Raw genomic sequence first — 16,857 nt, forward strand, 5'->3', positions numbered from 1 at the left:
TAAAATAACCTGCTAATAACTTTCATCCGAGTCTAAAATCGTAATCAATCCATTAATTTACCAATTAACATTAACGATTTGCAGTTCCGGCTTCACAGCCAGAACTCACCCTTGGAACAGACGCAAAGAATCGCTGCGCCTCTTCCAAAGGGCGCGATGCACTCGCTGCGCTGTTCGGTGATTTGTCTCGAACTCCTTTTTCGCCTTGACCTAGTTTAATTAGCTACGTATTAATCAACTAATATCCGTATTATCATCTTCTAATCTGTTCGTGTAATTTATTCTTTTATTCTTTTATCAAATTATCCGTTTTAAAGGTATTTTCGACATAAATCGCCTTTTCAAATGTAATTATTGTAATTTTCATTATTGTAATTTATTCATTGTATTTCTTTTATTTCTTGTATGTTTCACATGTAAATAAGCATTAAATCCTACTTCGACCAAATTGTTTGCTAACCTACTTGTTCACCGACTTAGTCTAATTCTCACATGCTAGGATTAATCAATGGATGTTGCATTGCATGCATATAGCCGACGATATATCGAGTATGAATAACTTCCCTGATCATTAGTAGAGGCCGCTATCGAGGCGGGCGGGATTAGGTGTTCGATCAAAAGAGCTTCCTAATACGTACCCTCACCCCTTACTCCAGATCTCCGTGAGCACCCGTGTTCATTGGCATCCACGAGAGTCATTCTAGACATAGAATGCTAAGGGTAACGATTGCTTAGTGTTCATGTCACTACTTTATGTCTTGACATGACATGAGGTATTCGAACGGTTCCAATTTCCCATAAAAATTGGTGGCGACTCCATACAAAATGCAAACGCTTGTTTTCTCGCTCCTCACCAAGCGCCCCCGTGGGCGGCCCGCTGTCCACAATGCCACAATTGAATCCATTGCGATTCATGATGCCCAACATGCCAATCCTCGGAGTGCACCAATCAAGGGTAAATAGGAAGTTTGCGATACTTCCGTTTTGAAGGCTCAAATCTTATTGCTCCAACAAAATTGGAGACTCAAAATGCGGCCTCATCTCTTCAACAAGTCAATGCCATGTTCTCTACTCGCCAAATTGTTGTTTGTGAAGGTTGCGGAGGTGCGGGACATTGCACCTCCCTATGTCAAGCCACTATTGAGGAGGTAAATGTTTTTCAAAGTTTTAGACAAAATACATATTCTCCGGTACTTTCTTTAACACTTATAATGCCAATTTGAAATCCCACCAGAATATGTCCTATAAAAGCACAAATGTGCTAAACCCTCCACCAAAAAATACCTTTGTTCCCCCAACAACAAAATACCTATGTCCCACAACAAAGGTTCGTTAACCCACCGGGTTTCCAAAGTCAAAATCAAAGGCCACCTCAACAAAATTTTCAACAAAATTTCCGACAACCACAAGGCCAACTTTCAAATGCCCAATAGAGTGACCAAGGGAGAAGCAAACTTGAAGCCTTGGTGATGCAAATGGCTAAGACCCAATCCGAGTTATTGGCTCAAATGCAAAAGAATGATCAAGCTCATAGTGCCGTCATCAAAATGCTAGAGAATCAAATGGCTCAACTAGCCTCATCTAGCCCTCAAAGGAAGACGGGTCAATTACCACCCCAAGGTGAGCCACCATATGAGAGAGTTAGTGCCATTAAGTTGAGGAGTGATAAGAGTTATGATGAACCATCCATGACTTTGGATGATGATGTGGTTAGTAAAGGGTCCAAGCTTGGGGGAGGTGACAAAAAGAAGGCTAGTGAAGAGCCTATTGTAGAAGATGTTGAAGAGGAGATCCCCATTCTTAAGGTGAAGTAGCCCGATCCTCCCCTTAAGATTCAAGTGCCATTTCTCGACCGCCTAGCAAAGAATAAGAAAGAGAGTAAGTTTGGTAAGTTCTTGGATGTTGTTAAGAATTTACAAGTTACCGTGCCATTCATTGAATTGCTTTCCCAAGTTCCTTCTTACTCAAAATTCATGAAAGAAATTCTCACAAAGAAGCGATCCTTCAATGAAGTTGAGACCGTAGCTTTCACCGAAGAGTGTAGTGTACTCTTACAAAATAAGTCTCCTCCAAAACTTAAGGACCCCGATAGTTATTCTATCCTTTGCACTATAGGCACATATACCATTAATAAGGCCCTTTGTGACCTAGGTGTAATACCCGTCCTTTTAGAGACCCATTGACCGACGTTGACCGACCTTGGTGTTATGTCTTGGTCTTTGGGAAACCGTACGGGAGATGTCTTGTGTCAGGATGACCTTTGGTATAGTGGTACTCGATCTAGTCAAGGCTACTCGATCGAGTAGCTGCAGGTGTGTCATTTGGAGGGGTATTCTGATCTCGGGCTACTCGATCGAGTAGCTAAGAGACTCGATCGAGTAGGGCCAGCTCGATCGAGTGCCTAACCAACTCGATCGAGTGTCACTGTTACAGGCACATTTCGATATTTAAATTGTTTGAATCCTTCTATTGTTGATTGTCTCTATATTATTCATGATCGTTGGTGTTTAGTAACATGTTTTGGCTTCACCGTCGATCTTATTTTAACTTGTGGTTGAGCATGAGTAAAATTTTATGCGATATAGGTGCGTCGGGACAATAAGACATATTGTTGCCGGGACTTGGCATGCAAGTGATGTTGTTTAAGTTCATATTTGCATATATATATATATATATATATATATATATGACTTACGAGTAATGGTTAATTAATGTCAATAGAGTGTTGTTCTATCATGAGTCAGATATCGATTTTGATCACTTCACACAGTTTTAGCGGTATTTGTATTATCTTTTAATCTTCATGCGGGTATCATCTGTCGTGGTTTAGTCAAATACTATAATTATGATGTTGTCATTTGTTCAGAAAGGTAGTTTTACAATAATTGTTGAATTTACTATTAATTGTACCAATATATCCGCGCTATGTTACGTGATATCTGTGGTTTATGTGGTATGAATTGTACGTAAGTAATGTCAAGGAGTAAGTCTTGAAAGCGTGAATCAATGTTGTTTGGTGGTTTATGAGTAATGTCAAAGTAATGTCGTCGGTATTGGGTGAGAAATAGGGAAGTTGTTGGATGGTGAACTTCGGGGACGAAGTTCCTTTTTAGAGGGGAAGAGTAATGTCGCAAAAGAGAAATGATGTAATTATAACAATTTTTTTCGGTATTTTGTGGTATTTTAAAGTATGTGAACAATTGCTTGAATAGTTTCATATGTATGTTGTGGTAGCTTCATAGTGGTTGTAATGCATTTGAGTAAGGATTTATAATATTTATCGAATGAAATAGCAGGTTGTACACTTAATTCTCAGTAATTATTTGTTAATTGGAGAGTTGTCTTGAGTAAATTGTGGTGTGGTTAGGGTGATAGAGTGGTATGAACCATGTATTATTGTGAACTTATTGTGTACGCCGTTGTTCTGCAGGATTGTATTGGTAATTGTTGGCCAGTGTTGAATGAAAGTATAGTCGCGTAGTTATGTTAATGCATGTCTGAATAGTTCGATGTAGTAGTATAAGAGATAATCGAGTTGGTCGTATTAGTGCATGTTATGTATTGAGAACTCAGTAGGGTTTGTTGAGAGTTGAGTGTGTGATGCGTGTTTGGCAGTTGACGATGATGATGTTTGATGGAAATACGTAGTGGGATAATATTTCTAAGTAGTTTTGTTGGCCTGTGTCGGGTAAATGATGGTGTCGACCTTGGGTTCTTGTCGCGTGCTTCGGGGGAGGATGAGTCGAACTTCGGGGATGAAGTTCTTTTTAAGCGGGGAAGACTGTAATACCCGTCCTTTTAGGGACCCGTTGACCGACCTTGGTGTTATGTCTTGGTCTTTGGGAAACCGTACAGGAGATGTCTTGTGTCAGGATGACCTTTGGTAGAGTGTTACTCGATCTAGTCGAGGCTACTTGATCGAGTAGCTGCAGGTGTGTCATTTGGAGGGGTATTCTGATCTCGGGTTACTCGATCGAGTAGCTAAGAGACTCGATCGATTAGGGCCAGCTCGATCGAGTGCCTAACCAACTCGATCGAGTGTCACTGTTACAGGCACATTTCGATATTTAAATTCTTTGAATCCTTCTATTGTTGATTGTCTCTATATTATTCATGATCGTTGGTGTTTAGTAACATGTTTTGGCTTCACCGTCGATCTTATTTTAACTTGTGGTTGATCATGAGTAAAATTTTATGCGATATAGGTGCGTCGGAACAATAAGACATATTGTTGCCGGGACTTGGCATGCAAGTGATGTTGTTTAAGTTCATATTTGCATATATATATATATATATATATATATATATATATATATATATATATATATATATATATATATATATATATATATATATATATATATATATATATATATATATTATATATATATATATATATATGACTTACGAGTAATGGTTAATTAATGTCAATAGAGTGTTGTTCTGTCATGAGTCAGATATCGATTTTGATCACTTCACACAGTTTTAGCGGTATTTGTATTACCTTTTAATCTTCATGCGGGTATCATCTGTCGTGGTTTAGTCAAATACTATAATTATGATGTTGTCATTTGTTTAGAAAGGTAGTTTTACAATAATTGTTGAATTTATTATTAATTGTACCAATATATCCGCGCTATGTTACGTGATATCTGTGGTTTATGTGGTATGAATTGTACGTAAGTAATGTCAACGAGTAAGTCTTGAAAGCGTGAATCAATGTTGTTTGGTGGTTTATGAGTAATGTCAAAGTAATGTTGTCGGTATTGGGTGAGAAATAGGGAAGTTGTTGGATGGTGAACTTCGGGGACGAAGTTCCTTTTTAGAGAGGAAGAGTAATGTCGCAAAAGAGAAATGATGTAATTATAACAATTTTTTTCGGTATTTTGTGGTATTTTAAAGTATGTGAACAATTGCTTGAATAGTTTCATATGTATGTTGTGGTAGCTTCATGGTGGTTGTAATGCATTTGAGTAAAGATTTATAATATTTATCGAATGAAATAGCAGGTTGTACACTCAATTCTCAGTAATTATTTGTTAATTGGAGAGTTGTCTTGAGTAAATTGTGGTGTGGTTAGGGTGATAGAGTGGTATGAACCATGTATTATTGTGAACTTATGACAGCGCCGTTGTTCTGCAGGATTGTATTGGTAATTGTTGGCCAGTGTTGAATGAAAGTATAGTCGCGTAGTTATGTTAATGCATGTCTGAATAGTTTGATGTAGTAGTATAAGAGATAATCGAGTTGGTCGTATTAGTGCATGTTATGTATTCAGTAACTCAAGTAGGGGTTTGTTGAGAGTTGAGTGTGTGATGCGTGTTTGGCAGTTGACGATGATGATGTTTGATGGACATACGTAGTGGGATAATATTTCTAAGTAGTTTTGTTGGCCTGTGTCGGGTAAATGATGGTGTCGACCTTGGGTTCTTGTCGCGTGCTTCGGGGGAGGATGAGTCGAACTTCGGGGACGAAGTTCTTTTTAAGCGGGGAAGACTGTAATACCCGTCCTTTTAGGGACCCATTGACCGACGTTGACCGACCTTGGTGTTATGTCTTAGTCTTTGGGAAACTGTACATGAGATGTCTTGTGTCAGGATGACCTTTGGTAGAATGGTACTCGATCTAGTCGAGGCTACTCGATTGAGTAGCTGGAGTACTCAATCGAGTAGAGGTCACTCGATCGAGTAAGTTAGTTACTCGATCGAGTAGCGTCATTACAGCGAGGATTTATAATCGTGTTTTGATAGAATCGCAAATCATTTTCACCTCCCTCCTTCAGACCTAGATGTCGCGTTTCCTCATTTCCTTCACCATAATTCCTTCCATGGGAGCCTTTGAGGATGCTTGTGCCTTGGGGATAGGTTGCTTGAGTCGGGTAGCGGTCTTGACCCCGATATGCTATGCGTAGGTATGTCATCATCGGCATCTTTGTCGTTGTTGTTTCTTGTAGGGTTGTAGTGATAGTAATAGGCGTTTGTACTGTTTGTATAGGGGTATTGCTTTCTTGGTTGATGTCATGTGATTGAACGAGGAATCGCTGCGGTTGGCTAAAGGTAGGTTCGCCTACTCAGTTTCTGTCGGTTGTCTAGTGTATCGTTTCTTGTGTTGATTATGGCGTCAGTATGATTGGATTGATTGTGGGATTGGTTGGTGTGATTGTGATTATTGTATAGCTGTCTGTGATATTCGGGGTGCTTCCCTGGCTGAGTGGAGTCACTTGCGGGAGTGGCGTCACGCCCTAGTTTCGCCCTCCATGAAACCCGCCACGGGAGGGGATGTGCACATTAATGGGACAGGGTTATCGCTCGGTATGATGAGCGGGGATTTGGTGGGTTCGGCGTGCCCCCCCCGGGAGGGCTGGTCTAGTGGACAGTCGGCGACGGTGATTGATTGGAGTGGTGATGGCTCGTGTGTGTGTTTTATTGTGTCTGTAGTGAATTGGCAGTTGTTGATATATTGTCCGCAGTTACTGACCTTGTGTGGGTGTTTCTTATTTGCTTCTGTTGTGTCTTCTGTGATCCCTTACGGTGAGCAGTCGGTCTTACAGGTGACGTCTTGGAAGTTAGCTGGAGTCTTGGCAGGGATGGGTCTTTCACAAGTTACGTCAAAGATAGTTCACATAAGAATGTTGAGTTGTATCTTTTGTATCAGTAGTTTTGGTTTAATCACTTGTAATAACTTATAAATGTTCTTTTATCGACTTTTGATGGTTGCTTTCCTCGGGCAACCGAGATGGTAACGCCTTTATATGCTAGGGAAGGTCTTGTTAAGGCTCCTTGGTATATGGGGGTGTTACATTAGGTGCTAGTGTAAGTGTCATGCCCCTCTCCATTTGTGAAAAACTTAACATGGGTGCTTTGAAATGCACTAATATTACTTGCAAATGGCAGACCGTTCTATAAAGCAACCTTTAGGTGTTTGAGAAGATGTGTCCGTCAAAGTTGGTAAGTTTTTCATACCCGTTGACTTCCTTATTCTTGATATGGCCGAGGACTCACAAATTCCAATTATTTTGGGTAGGCCATTTCTTCACACCGTGGGCGCGTTAATTGATGTAAAAAATGGGAAGTTGACCTTAGAGGTGGCGATGACCGGGTTACCTTTAGCAAAATCAACATCATTAAGAGCCCAATGTTACAAGAGTCTTGTTATTTATTTAGCACTGTGGACTCTCCTATCACTTCTTCTATACCTCGATCCTTACTGATGGATCCGCTGGAAGTCGATATTGGTATTGATTGTTTTGCAAGAAAGGATTCTATGAGTACTAATACTAAGAGTGCTAGGAGGCAGCATTGTCAGCGTTCATTTCATTGATTTCTTATAGATACTTTGAATCATATATTTAACAATTACCATTATGTATCTAGCAGATGAGTAAAATATTTGATGGCTGCCATTCAGACTACCCAATTTAAGTTCTTAAATAGAAGGATATAAACTATTGACATTCTCGACTCCTCGAGCCTTTTTCATAATTTTGAATGAAAATAAAGTTATTAGTATGTTGGGTATCTTTGGATGTCACATCATATTAAAAAATGTGTGTAGCCTAAATATAACACATAAAATTAGTCTTTCTATGTTATGTATAGATTTAGATTTATAGATACAATGTACGGAAACACACAAATAACTTATGAAAGCATAATTCAAATTGGAACATAAAAGTATAAGTAAAAAATTACTTGTATCCACAATCACATACTGAGAAAGGCACCAACAACAATGCAAAGCATAGACATTAGAAATGCTGCAATGAAGCTCAATTTAGCCGGCATTCTTCCTATGTCACTCCTAAACACCATAGCCTCATAAAAAGGCCAACAATTTAGCACTACAAAACCTGACAACAAAATTTGCAGTAGTAGCCCTTCCATTCTTTGCATGCCCCCTGTGTATATTCCTATCATCCCCATCATAAATGACACCAAGTTTAGAAAAGCAGCCATTGTCATTGGAACAAACAATGGTGAAACCACCCCAAATTCAAAACATCCTTGATCGTACCGCTTGCTTTGTTCATCGTCTTGAACTTTGCTTGTTAGGTCAAAGCCACGAACTGTGAAGCCTAAGGAGGTCAAGACGTACTCTATACATCCAAATAGGAAACACGAGACTCCGCTAAGCATCCACATTCTTTGGGAGTTCCACCACCTCTCAAAGGTTCCCTTTTCTAGTATAAAATCTAAGAGATCCTTTCCGTTTGCCCCAATGTACAAGAAAATGTACAAATAAAACCAGGCTTCTGATACCTATTATGTGAATTATGAACAAACCAATGAAATTGAGAGAATACAATCGGTTCAATATAGCTTTGAGAATGTAATGTTAATGTCAAAATCATTTATAAGTGATACGACGGTACTAATAACTAATATGGAATAGTGTTGATCGATATTTTAGTCCACTAACCTTTGGAAATATTGAAATACCATTAAGGAGAGCAATCTGAGGGATGAAGGCATAAATAGTCAATGGAATAGATATTATTGGCCATAATGCATAATGTGTGTAACAGAGGCCCATAGCTAAGCCCAGTCGCCGTATTCCATAAGTAAGAGTGCTATATTTGGAGCAAAGAACATCAAGTAGCCCAATGGTCCACCTCTTACACTGGCCCAATAAATCAAGAAGTGTAATTGGGGAATCTCCCAAGAAGGCTGGTCGTTCTGGGTAGCAAAACACGGACTTCCATCCCTCACATTGCATTTTATATCCCGTATGGTAATCTTCAACTAGTGAGCCGTAACGAAAGCCTAGCTGTAATAACAAATGGCACAAGTTATTTTAGTTGATTGCTCATTATTTGCTTGCCAATAAGACTACTCCAAAAAAAAAAAGGTCAAGTCTAAATAGTTATATTTACCTAAACATTAATTTTATAGTTATTGCATGATAGTTCATAAAATCATTGATATGTTTTGATTGTATTCGTTATTATTTGAACATATTAAGTTGTTAAAATAGAACTAAAAGCATAATTAATGCAATTTATATCCTATTAGACATGTTAATATTGTGGGCTTAACATAACTCTTTCACACAAATAAACAATTTATTTACGGATCTCAATTTCATCGTGAGCAAATTTAGTTTTAATTAGATATCAATTTAAAATGTGTTAAAATTAATGTTACAGTTTTAAAGTTGGCTTGAATATCAATTATTAACATATCGATCTCATGCATACATAAGATATTTTTATATAATGATTGCGTTGCTAAATGTCAAGTTCACCCTATATCGACGGCATTCGTCATCAATAATAAAAAGAAATAAATTTTTGACATACTCACCTTTGAACCCCAAAGGGTTTTGGTCTCATAGTTGGAAGCTGCAACCGGATACGCCGAATCTAGAACTTGTGATGACATAATTGGGTTATTGACCAAGTGTTGTGGTCGAAATGTACCCATTTTTGGCTGAATCACATACGAAGGAGGTCCCAAAAATGCACGACGTTGAAAAAAACAACCAGTACCAACATAATTAGGGCCATGAAGCCCATCCATACCTCGGGGATGTATTTGAAACAAACGCTTGTGCTCAGAATAATAAATGTCGGCCTTGTTAAGGGCACGAAATATCTGAGGAAATTGAATGTATGCTAATGTGGGTTGGATCACCGGGTCTAAGAAATAACATAAGGCCCTCTTGAGAGTTTGTGGGTCATTAGAATATGTATCACAATCCAATGTTAGCACAATTGGTGCGTTTGTCATCGTTGCCGACACACGAACCTGTTAAGAAATCGTAAATACTCTATAGTGTTTGAAATCCGTACTCGTTAAGGGAATGAAAATATGGTGAAACGTTTTATGAATGCTTAAATATCAAATACGAATTATATTTGATTTTTAGGGATACTATTTTTAATGAAATGGATTACCACATTATTTCTTAACGAAATGAGGTTATTCTATAATTTGACAAAAGGAAATTGGTTATTCGAAAATTTAAGTTCGAAATTATGGTTGATTTGAGGTTTTCATACAAAAAAAAACCGACAAAATGTTAGTCGACAATTTTTCCAGTATGATGAGATAATCATTTTAGAACAAAAATTGGCCGATTCTGAATGTCGGTCTAGTAGTTATGGTCAATTGAATTTTTTTTATAGCGACAAAAATGGTATGCTATGCATGAAAATCAAACATAAAGGATATTATGTACATAAACTTAAAATATTGGGTACCATGTGTAAAGTGGCAAAGTTCAGGGATAGCACGTGAATTATCCGTATTATTTTAAATTCCCTACAATTTGTTTAAAATATAATACCCTGTCATGAATCATATGCGGGAGTGCTTATTGCATTATGTCCATTTAGAGTTTTAGATCTGTCAGAGCTTCATCTGTTCCGTAAACCCGGTCCACCCGACCCGGCCCGATTTTAAGGATCAAGGACCCCGTAAATCTTGACCCGCAACCCAAAATAAGCCGAATTCGAAATGACATGTTATTTTACGGTCAAAACCCGATGAGTCAAAGATAAATCAAGAATATTATTTTTATGTTTTATTTTAAATAATAAATAGAAAAATTATGTTTTTAATATTTTAACTAAAAATTAATTTTAAAATCAATCTTATATAACTTCTATATCATTTAATGATATAATAATTAATTAAAACAATTTTATTTTTATAATCTTGTAATTTAAGTACAAAATATAATTACATTATTAATATTTTTAATTTGGAGAACTCGACAAGAAAAAGATTGTTAGTAATTTGTAAAATTGTTCTGTTTCTATAAAGGGTATGTCATTGATTTAAGCATAGAGTCGTCTAAAATTTAGCACCACAGTTTTGGAGATAGGTAGTTACCTGTGATTGGAGAATTTAGTTGGCCAAATTAAAAAGGACCAAAATGAGGAGATAATGTGAAGTGGATGTATTAGAAGGAGTTGAAAAATAGAACATACCAAGGCATTAAGTGCGCCTGCCTTAAAACGATGGTGATATCTCTTACTTTTCTCCCTCGATACGTATATCAAATTTGGTGTTATTTGTCCCTTCATGTCCTTGTCCTTGCCACTATTAAGCAATACCTTCATACACAATACCATATACCCTTCGTTATTAGGAAAAACAGTTTGTCTTCCTTCAAACGAGATATTTTAATCTGGAGTAATAAAACATAATTTTGTAACTATTTTATAGTTAAATGTGACCACTATTGAAAAATAAGTTACTATAAATTATAACATTGACTGTACTATTGTGGTTACATTTTACCATAAAATGATCACATATGTCCGTTTGAAGTTTTAGACGAAATTGGCCGTCTGAAACATGAATTTGCATTTGAAAAATAATCTCTAAAACGAAAGCGAGTTACAAGAGTAAGAATTTGCACCTGAATCACTGTAGGATGAATTTGAGGAGTAAAACTGTCGGACCATTTGGCAAAAACTTGTCTCATTTCGTCATCATCAAACTCAATCTTCCCTCTATCTAATGCCTTTTCGACTCGATTTTTCATATTTTCGTATAGACTCTGCACCAGTACACTCCACATATTAAAAGCGTCAATCTAATTACTCGGCAAAATGATCAATAATGTTATGATGTTACTTTAGGGTGTGTTTGGATAGCAAAAGTGGAGGGAAAGTGAGGGGAGGGGGAAGGAGGGAATGAAAAGTGAGAGAAGGGAAGGGGAGGAGGAATGGGGAGTGGGTGTTTGGATACAATTTCCTCTAAATCTTGCCTATTGTGGAGAGATTTTGATTAGGCTTGGAGGAGGAAAATTGAATCTCTCCAAATCACTCCCCCTCCATTTCCCTCCACCCTAATTTACTATCCAAACAAGGAATTTTAAATCCCCTACTCTCCCTCCCTTTCTTTTCCCTCCAAATCTTTCAATCCAAACACACCCTTAATGTTTATAACTCATTAAACTGACCAGTGGTTATTGATTGATTCACTCATTAACTAAATAGATATAACTTTTTCACAAATTCTTGTTTAAGAGAGAAACTATCCGTTTTAAGGTTGAGACTGTCTGACCGTTTTAGCTCTTATTCAGCTCACTTCAGTTCAGTTTAGCTCAACTTATTTTAGCCTTACTCATCTCAACTAACTTTAATTCAGTACATCTTCATACAGCTCAATTCAGTTCATTTCAACTTAATTCAATTCAGTTAAGTTTCATTCAGCAACACAAATCCTAGTATTAAGTTGACGAAAAAGGCATTCACACTTCAGACTTGGAAATGAGAATTATGTTTAGGTTGACTAGACAAAATCACCTATATATGTTGTGAATTTCTATTGATGATTCTTATCAAAGATTGTTATTGATCAGTGTAGGTGCCCTATCATATGAACCACGAATTGCTATTGAACGTCATGCGCGGCACTTTCACGTCTTCATTAGTCTATCCACGTGCATACAGACTTCACGACCCACTCTAAATTATGAAAATATCTTGCCATCAATAATTTTATAATTTGTACTCCGTATAAAAATCGTAGATCTTTTCTAATAAGACATGAAGAGTAATAGAAGTCATCGGGTGACACCCAAACTTGTTAGTACCACATACATACAAAAACTAAAATGAAAGAAAATAAAAACTTGTTTTTATCTTGCGCCAACTATCGGTGGCTATAATTGTACACAAATTCTCATTGAAGACATGACATATCCGTCACAAGCTGAAGACGGATACCATTTTACCTCATAATGTACCCACTTTTTCTCTCTCTGCAACACTATTCATGTGGTCCCCTTTCTCCACTAACCCATTTTGTTACCATTTTATCTCACAAAATATCCGTCACAAATGGTAACCCGTCACAAGGGAGACCAATTGATAATTGTATATCATTGACCAAACTTAGAAGAATTCCAATTGTAAGATCAAATTTATCAAGGACTCCAAGACATACGGAGTACATAGTTCTTCATTTATGATTAAGGGTTTATTTGGATACAACGGTTTGAAGGAAAAGGAAGAAAGGGAGATACCAAATAAGATAGAGGGTTGGAGAATTTATTTCCTCCTCCAAAACAAATCAAAATCTTTCCAAAATAGGAAAGATTTCAAGAAAAACTTTATTCAAGCACCTACACTTCATCCCCCTCCTCTTCCCTACCCTTCCCACCTCTCCCCCTCTCCTCCCTTTCCCTCCTAATTTCGTATCCAAACACACCCTTAGAGACCATGAGCGATAATTAATCCTCCGGGGAGTTTGGAGGATTTATTTCCTCCTCCAAAACAAATCAAAATCTTTCTAGAATAGGAAAGATTTCAAGAGAAACTTTATTGTAAATGAAGATAAAGGGATTTGGAAGGGAAGGAAAATAGACCCCTCAATTTCCCTCCTACAAGGCAAGTTATTTCCTCTCCGATAAACGAAAGATCTTGAGACAAAGTCACCTTATCCATTCCCCCTCCCCTTCCCTTCCCTTTCCTTTCCCTCCTTCCCTTTCCATCCACTTTTGTTATCCAAACACACCCTTAGAGTTTAGAGTGTGTTGGGTGTATTTGGATTTAGTGATTTGGAGGGAAAAGTAGGACTTAGGAGAGGGAATTAGAAGGATGAGAAATTCATTGTTTAATTAGCAAAATAAATGGCGGGATTTGGAGGGAGGGATATGTATCCCTCCATTTACCTCCTATAAGACAAATTATTTGTACCATATTTAATGAACGGTTTTTGTGGTACACATTAAAGGGTTAAGTAGAGAAAGAATTAAAAGAAAAATAAATATAGACTCTTTTGTACCATATCTTTTGAAAGATTTTCTTATTCTTTTTAAATTAGGCTGTGTTCTTAAAATATACTTTTTCTTTCTGGTCATTTGTTTGCTTTAGGTTTTGGCACAAAGATTAAGGAAAGATGAGGAAGTCAATTATTAGATGACAAGTGGAACAAATTGAGCATGGAGGATGCAATTGGCCATTAAAGATTTTAAAGGCATCCCTAAAAAATTGAAAGGCAAACAAATGACTGAGAAACCCCCAAATGGAATAAGCAAACAAATGATCGGGACATAGGAAGTATGTTAGATCAACCGATATACGAATTGATATATAGGGTAAAAAGGACATTATTGTTCCTATTATTAGGGGTGTTCACTCAGTGGCCGGACCAAAGACCAAACAGGACCGAACCATTTGGTCCGGATTACACCGGACGGTATTCTATTTGGTCTACGGTCTACGGTCCAACTATTTATTCTACTTTGTCTTCAGTCCGCTCCTGTGCCAAACTGAATGTACCACAACCAGACCAGAGACCGAACTTATATAACAAAATAATCTTTAAATTATTGATTTTATTTTTTACTTTTACGTATCATAAGGTCTTTAATTATGTACTTATATCTAGTAAAAAGATAATATTACTTATTTTGATCGTTTCAAAATTCTTGAGTTCTAATTTTATATACTATACCATGTCGATAACAATCACATATTTGGTCCATTTGGTCCGGTCAGGTGTGGTCCACGTGTTTTTCTTGTCCAGTCCGAACCGGACCAATATTAATATGGTTCTATTCGCGGTCCACCTTTTAAGTTTTAACCCTTAGCTTATTTGGTATTCAGTGTAGAGACTAGAGAGTTTGATCAGGTCCAGTCCTATCCCGGACCAATGAACTCCTCAACCTATTATCATCTCTTAATTAATCTTAAATTAATTGTGTATATTCTAAACTTAAATTAAAGTGAGCATCTAATAATGCTGCTCGGGAAAAATGAGTTATAGAACGGACATGAACTCTTTCAAAGTTAGTGGAAAACTGATGTGGCAGAGTCTTAAGACTTTGGTGAGTCTAACTGATAATCTCACCCTAATGCTGCTCGGGAAAAAGAGTTATAGAACGGACATGAACTCTTTCAAGTGAGCAGGATAGAATAAAAATGGTGGACGAGTAGCTTACCTTCAATTTATGTGCCTCAGGTAAGCATGAAGTATTGACGGAGGTGTCGCTAAAGTAGGCCTCAGGACACCTCACCATAACGTGATTATCCCTACAGAAAGGCAACCAATGACGAGCGAACTTAGCAGCTTCCAGGAACGCAAATAGGGTTACCTGAGACCCACCGTCATCCGACACGTAAATCGATAACTTCTCTGGCGGATAATCATACGCCATGACGGACAAGGCCGTGTTTACTGTCCCCATGGGAGGCTCCTTGTACGGGTCCGCCGTACATATGAATATGTCTATTGCCGGCAACTCCACTGCCCTCTCCCTTACGAAACTCTCAAGGTTTTCCAGGAATTCTTGGCGGCGGATTGGGCGGATGTGGAATGGTTGGGTGGTGATCCAAATAAAGGCAAGAATGAGATCAGACAGAATGAGCAGGACGTTAAGGGAGAGAGGGGAATTAAAGAGGGTATGTGTAACATGGCGGTATACAAGAGCTAGTATTGCTACTGTGTATACTGCCATGTATATGCGGCTTACGATGGCTCGTCGGAGTGGCTTCTGAGAGTGAAGTGGAGTCGTAGAGGTTGTCATCTTATTTGAATTCTCCATGCCCACACTAACACAGTACTGTGCTAATAATAATAAGTGTGGTTACAAATTTAACGAGTTTTATTGTATATAGAGTTATGGAGTATTATCGTGTATGATGAGGACCGTTGATTAGCAAGTTGAGAAGATTCTAATAACCATGGTCTAAATTTTTAGGGCCCAAAAAATTTGGCATAGCCGCCAAACTTTAAGTAGAGGCAATCACTTCTTACAACTTTATCCACCGTTGGGAAAGTTCTTTCTATTTAAGTCATTTCTAATTTGTTTATCTTTTTATATTTATAGTAAAAGGGGATATTTGTAATATTAAATTTTGTGTCACAATATTACGGTAAAAAATAAACAAATATTTGAGAGAGAGAGTGTATTTGATAACAAAACATCATTTGATAAAAGAAGTATTGCCCTAGTAATTAATATTTAGGCCTATAAACGACCTAACACAATTTTGCAAGTTCAATTACATTTGTTATGCAACTCTTATAACTCCTTTTGGACCAAAAAAACATATTGTACATCAACATTATCATCGCATGTGCATAAAAAACCATTTCTCTTGTTTATCAATTTATTGAAAGTACTAACAGTTTGAACGAAATCTCAATTATTAATTGAACAACTTTGATAGTGCATATCTTCTATACTGCGTGTTCTTCCATACTGAATTTTGCACCCTTCCAAACAAGTCGTATTAGAAAGTGATATTCCCTCCTATTCTATATGATCTTCTATATTGGTTTTGGACAATATTTAGTGGAGTGGTAATATGTGGAGTAAAATGAAAATAGGAGAGAGAATGTGAGGTTACATGTTATATTAACCACAAATGATAGACAAATAAGGTGTTCCGGGAGTAAATCCAGAGCAGATGTTTGATACCACTCGTTGCTAGTAGAATGATGTCCTTGCTAGAATCCTTCCTGCGGTCTCCTGAAACGATGAACAAACTGGGGGCTCGGCTTTGGCCGAGCGTCTTTCACTCCGACGCTCAAGTCGATAAACTTAGAGAGGTAAGTTGTTGTTCTTGGCTAAGAGTGTATTGTAGAGAGATAAGGAAGATATTACCAGATGAATAGTGTTTATTAGGTCAATTTGTGGATCCTTTCCTCAATGAAGTTTGAGGAGTATTTATAGGCATTCACCTTTTGTCACGTAGTGGCCAAGTGGCCTAGTGACTCATCAAGGTGGAAAGACCGTTGTACCCTCGGCCGATGGACCTGTGGTAGGCTCACCGAGGGTCTTGGATATGAGTACGCGGAGATGTGCCTTGGCTGGCTAGTTGTCTTGCCGAGACCCAGGTCACAGGCCGATGGGCTCCATCGGCTAGAGTGTCTAAGTCGTTGACTTTGCTGT

General features: G+C 37.7%; 1 protein-coding gene across 1 annotated transcript; it reads right to left on the reverse strand.

Moving 5' to 3' along the window:
- Positions 1-7,640: 7,640 nt before the first annotated feature.
- LOC141653737 (cellulose synthase-like protein G3) lies at positions 7,641-15,555 on the reverse strand. Its single transcript, XM_074461583.1, has 6 exons — positions 14,902-15,555; positions 11,368-11,508; positions 10,934-11,059; positions 9,303-9,746; positions 8,419-8,766; positions 7,641-8,258 (listed from the first exon to the last, which is right to left on the reverse strand). The coding sequence occupies exons 1-6, from the start codon at positions 15,502-15,504 to the stop codon at positions 7,704-7,706; spliced, it is 2,217 nt and encodes a 738-aa protein (XP_074317684.1). The 5' UTR covers positions 15,505-15,555; the 3' UTR covers positions 7,641-7,703.
- Positions 15,556-16,857: the final 1,302 nt, after the last annotated feature.

This window comes from Silene latifolia, chromosome 4 (genome assembly GCF_048544455.1).
Source record: "Silene latifolia isolate original U9 population chromosome 4, ASM4854445v1, whole genome shotgun sequence".
In the NCBI taxonomy this organism is placed as follows: Eukaryota; Viridiplantae; Streptophyta; class Magnoliopsida; order Caryophyllales; family Caryophyllaceae; genus Silene; species Silene latifolia.

Bases quoted from the DNA above. Each gene is read 5' to 3' on its own strand.
- LOC141653737 (XM_074461583.1), bottom strand. From the start codon at position 15,504: ATGGAGAATTCAAATAAGATGACAACCTCTACGACTCCACTTCACTCT. The intron at 11,509-14,901 runs GTAAGCTACTCG...GTACTGGTGCAG, and splicing joins CTGAGGCACATAAATTGAAG to AGTCTATACGAAAATATGAA. The intron at 8,767-9,302 runs GTGAGTATGTCA...TTGTTATTACAG, and splicing joins AAACCCTTTGGGGTTCAAAG to CTAGGCTTTCGTTACGGCTC.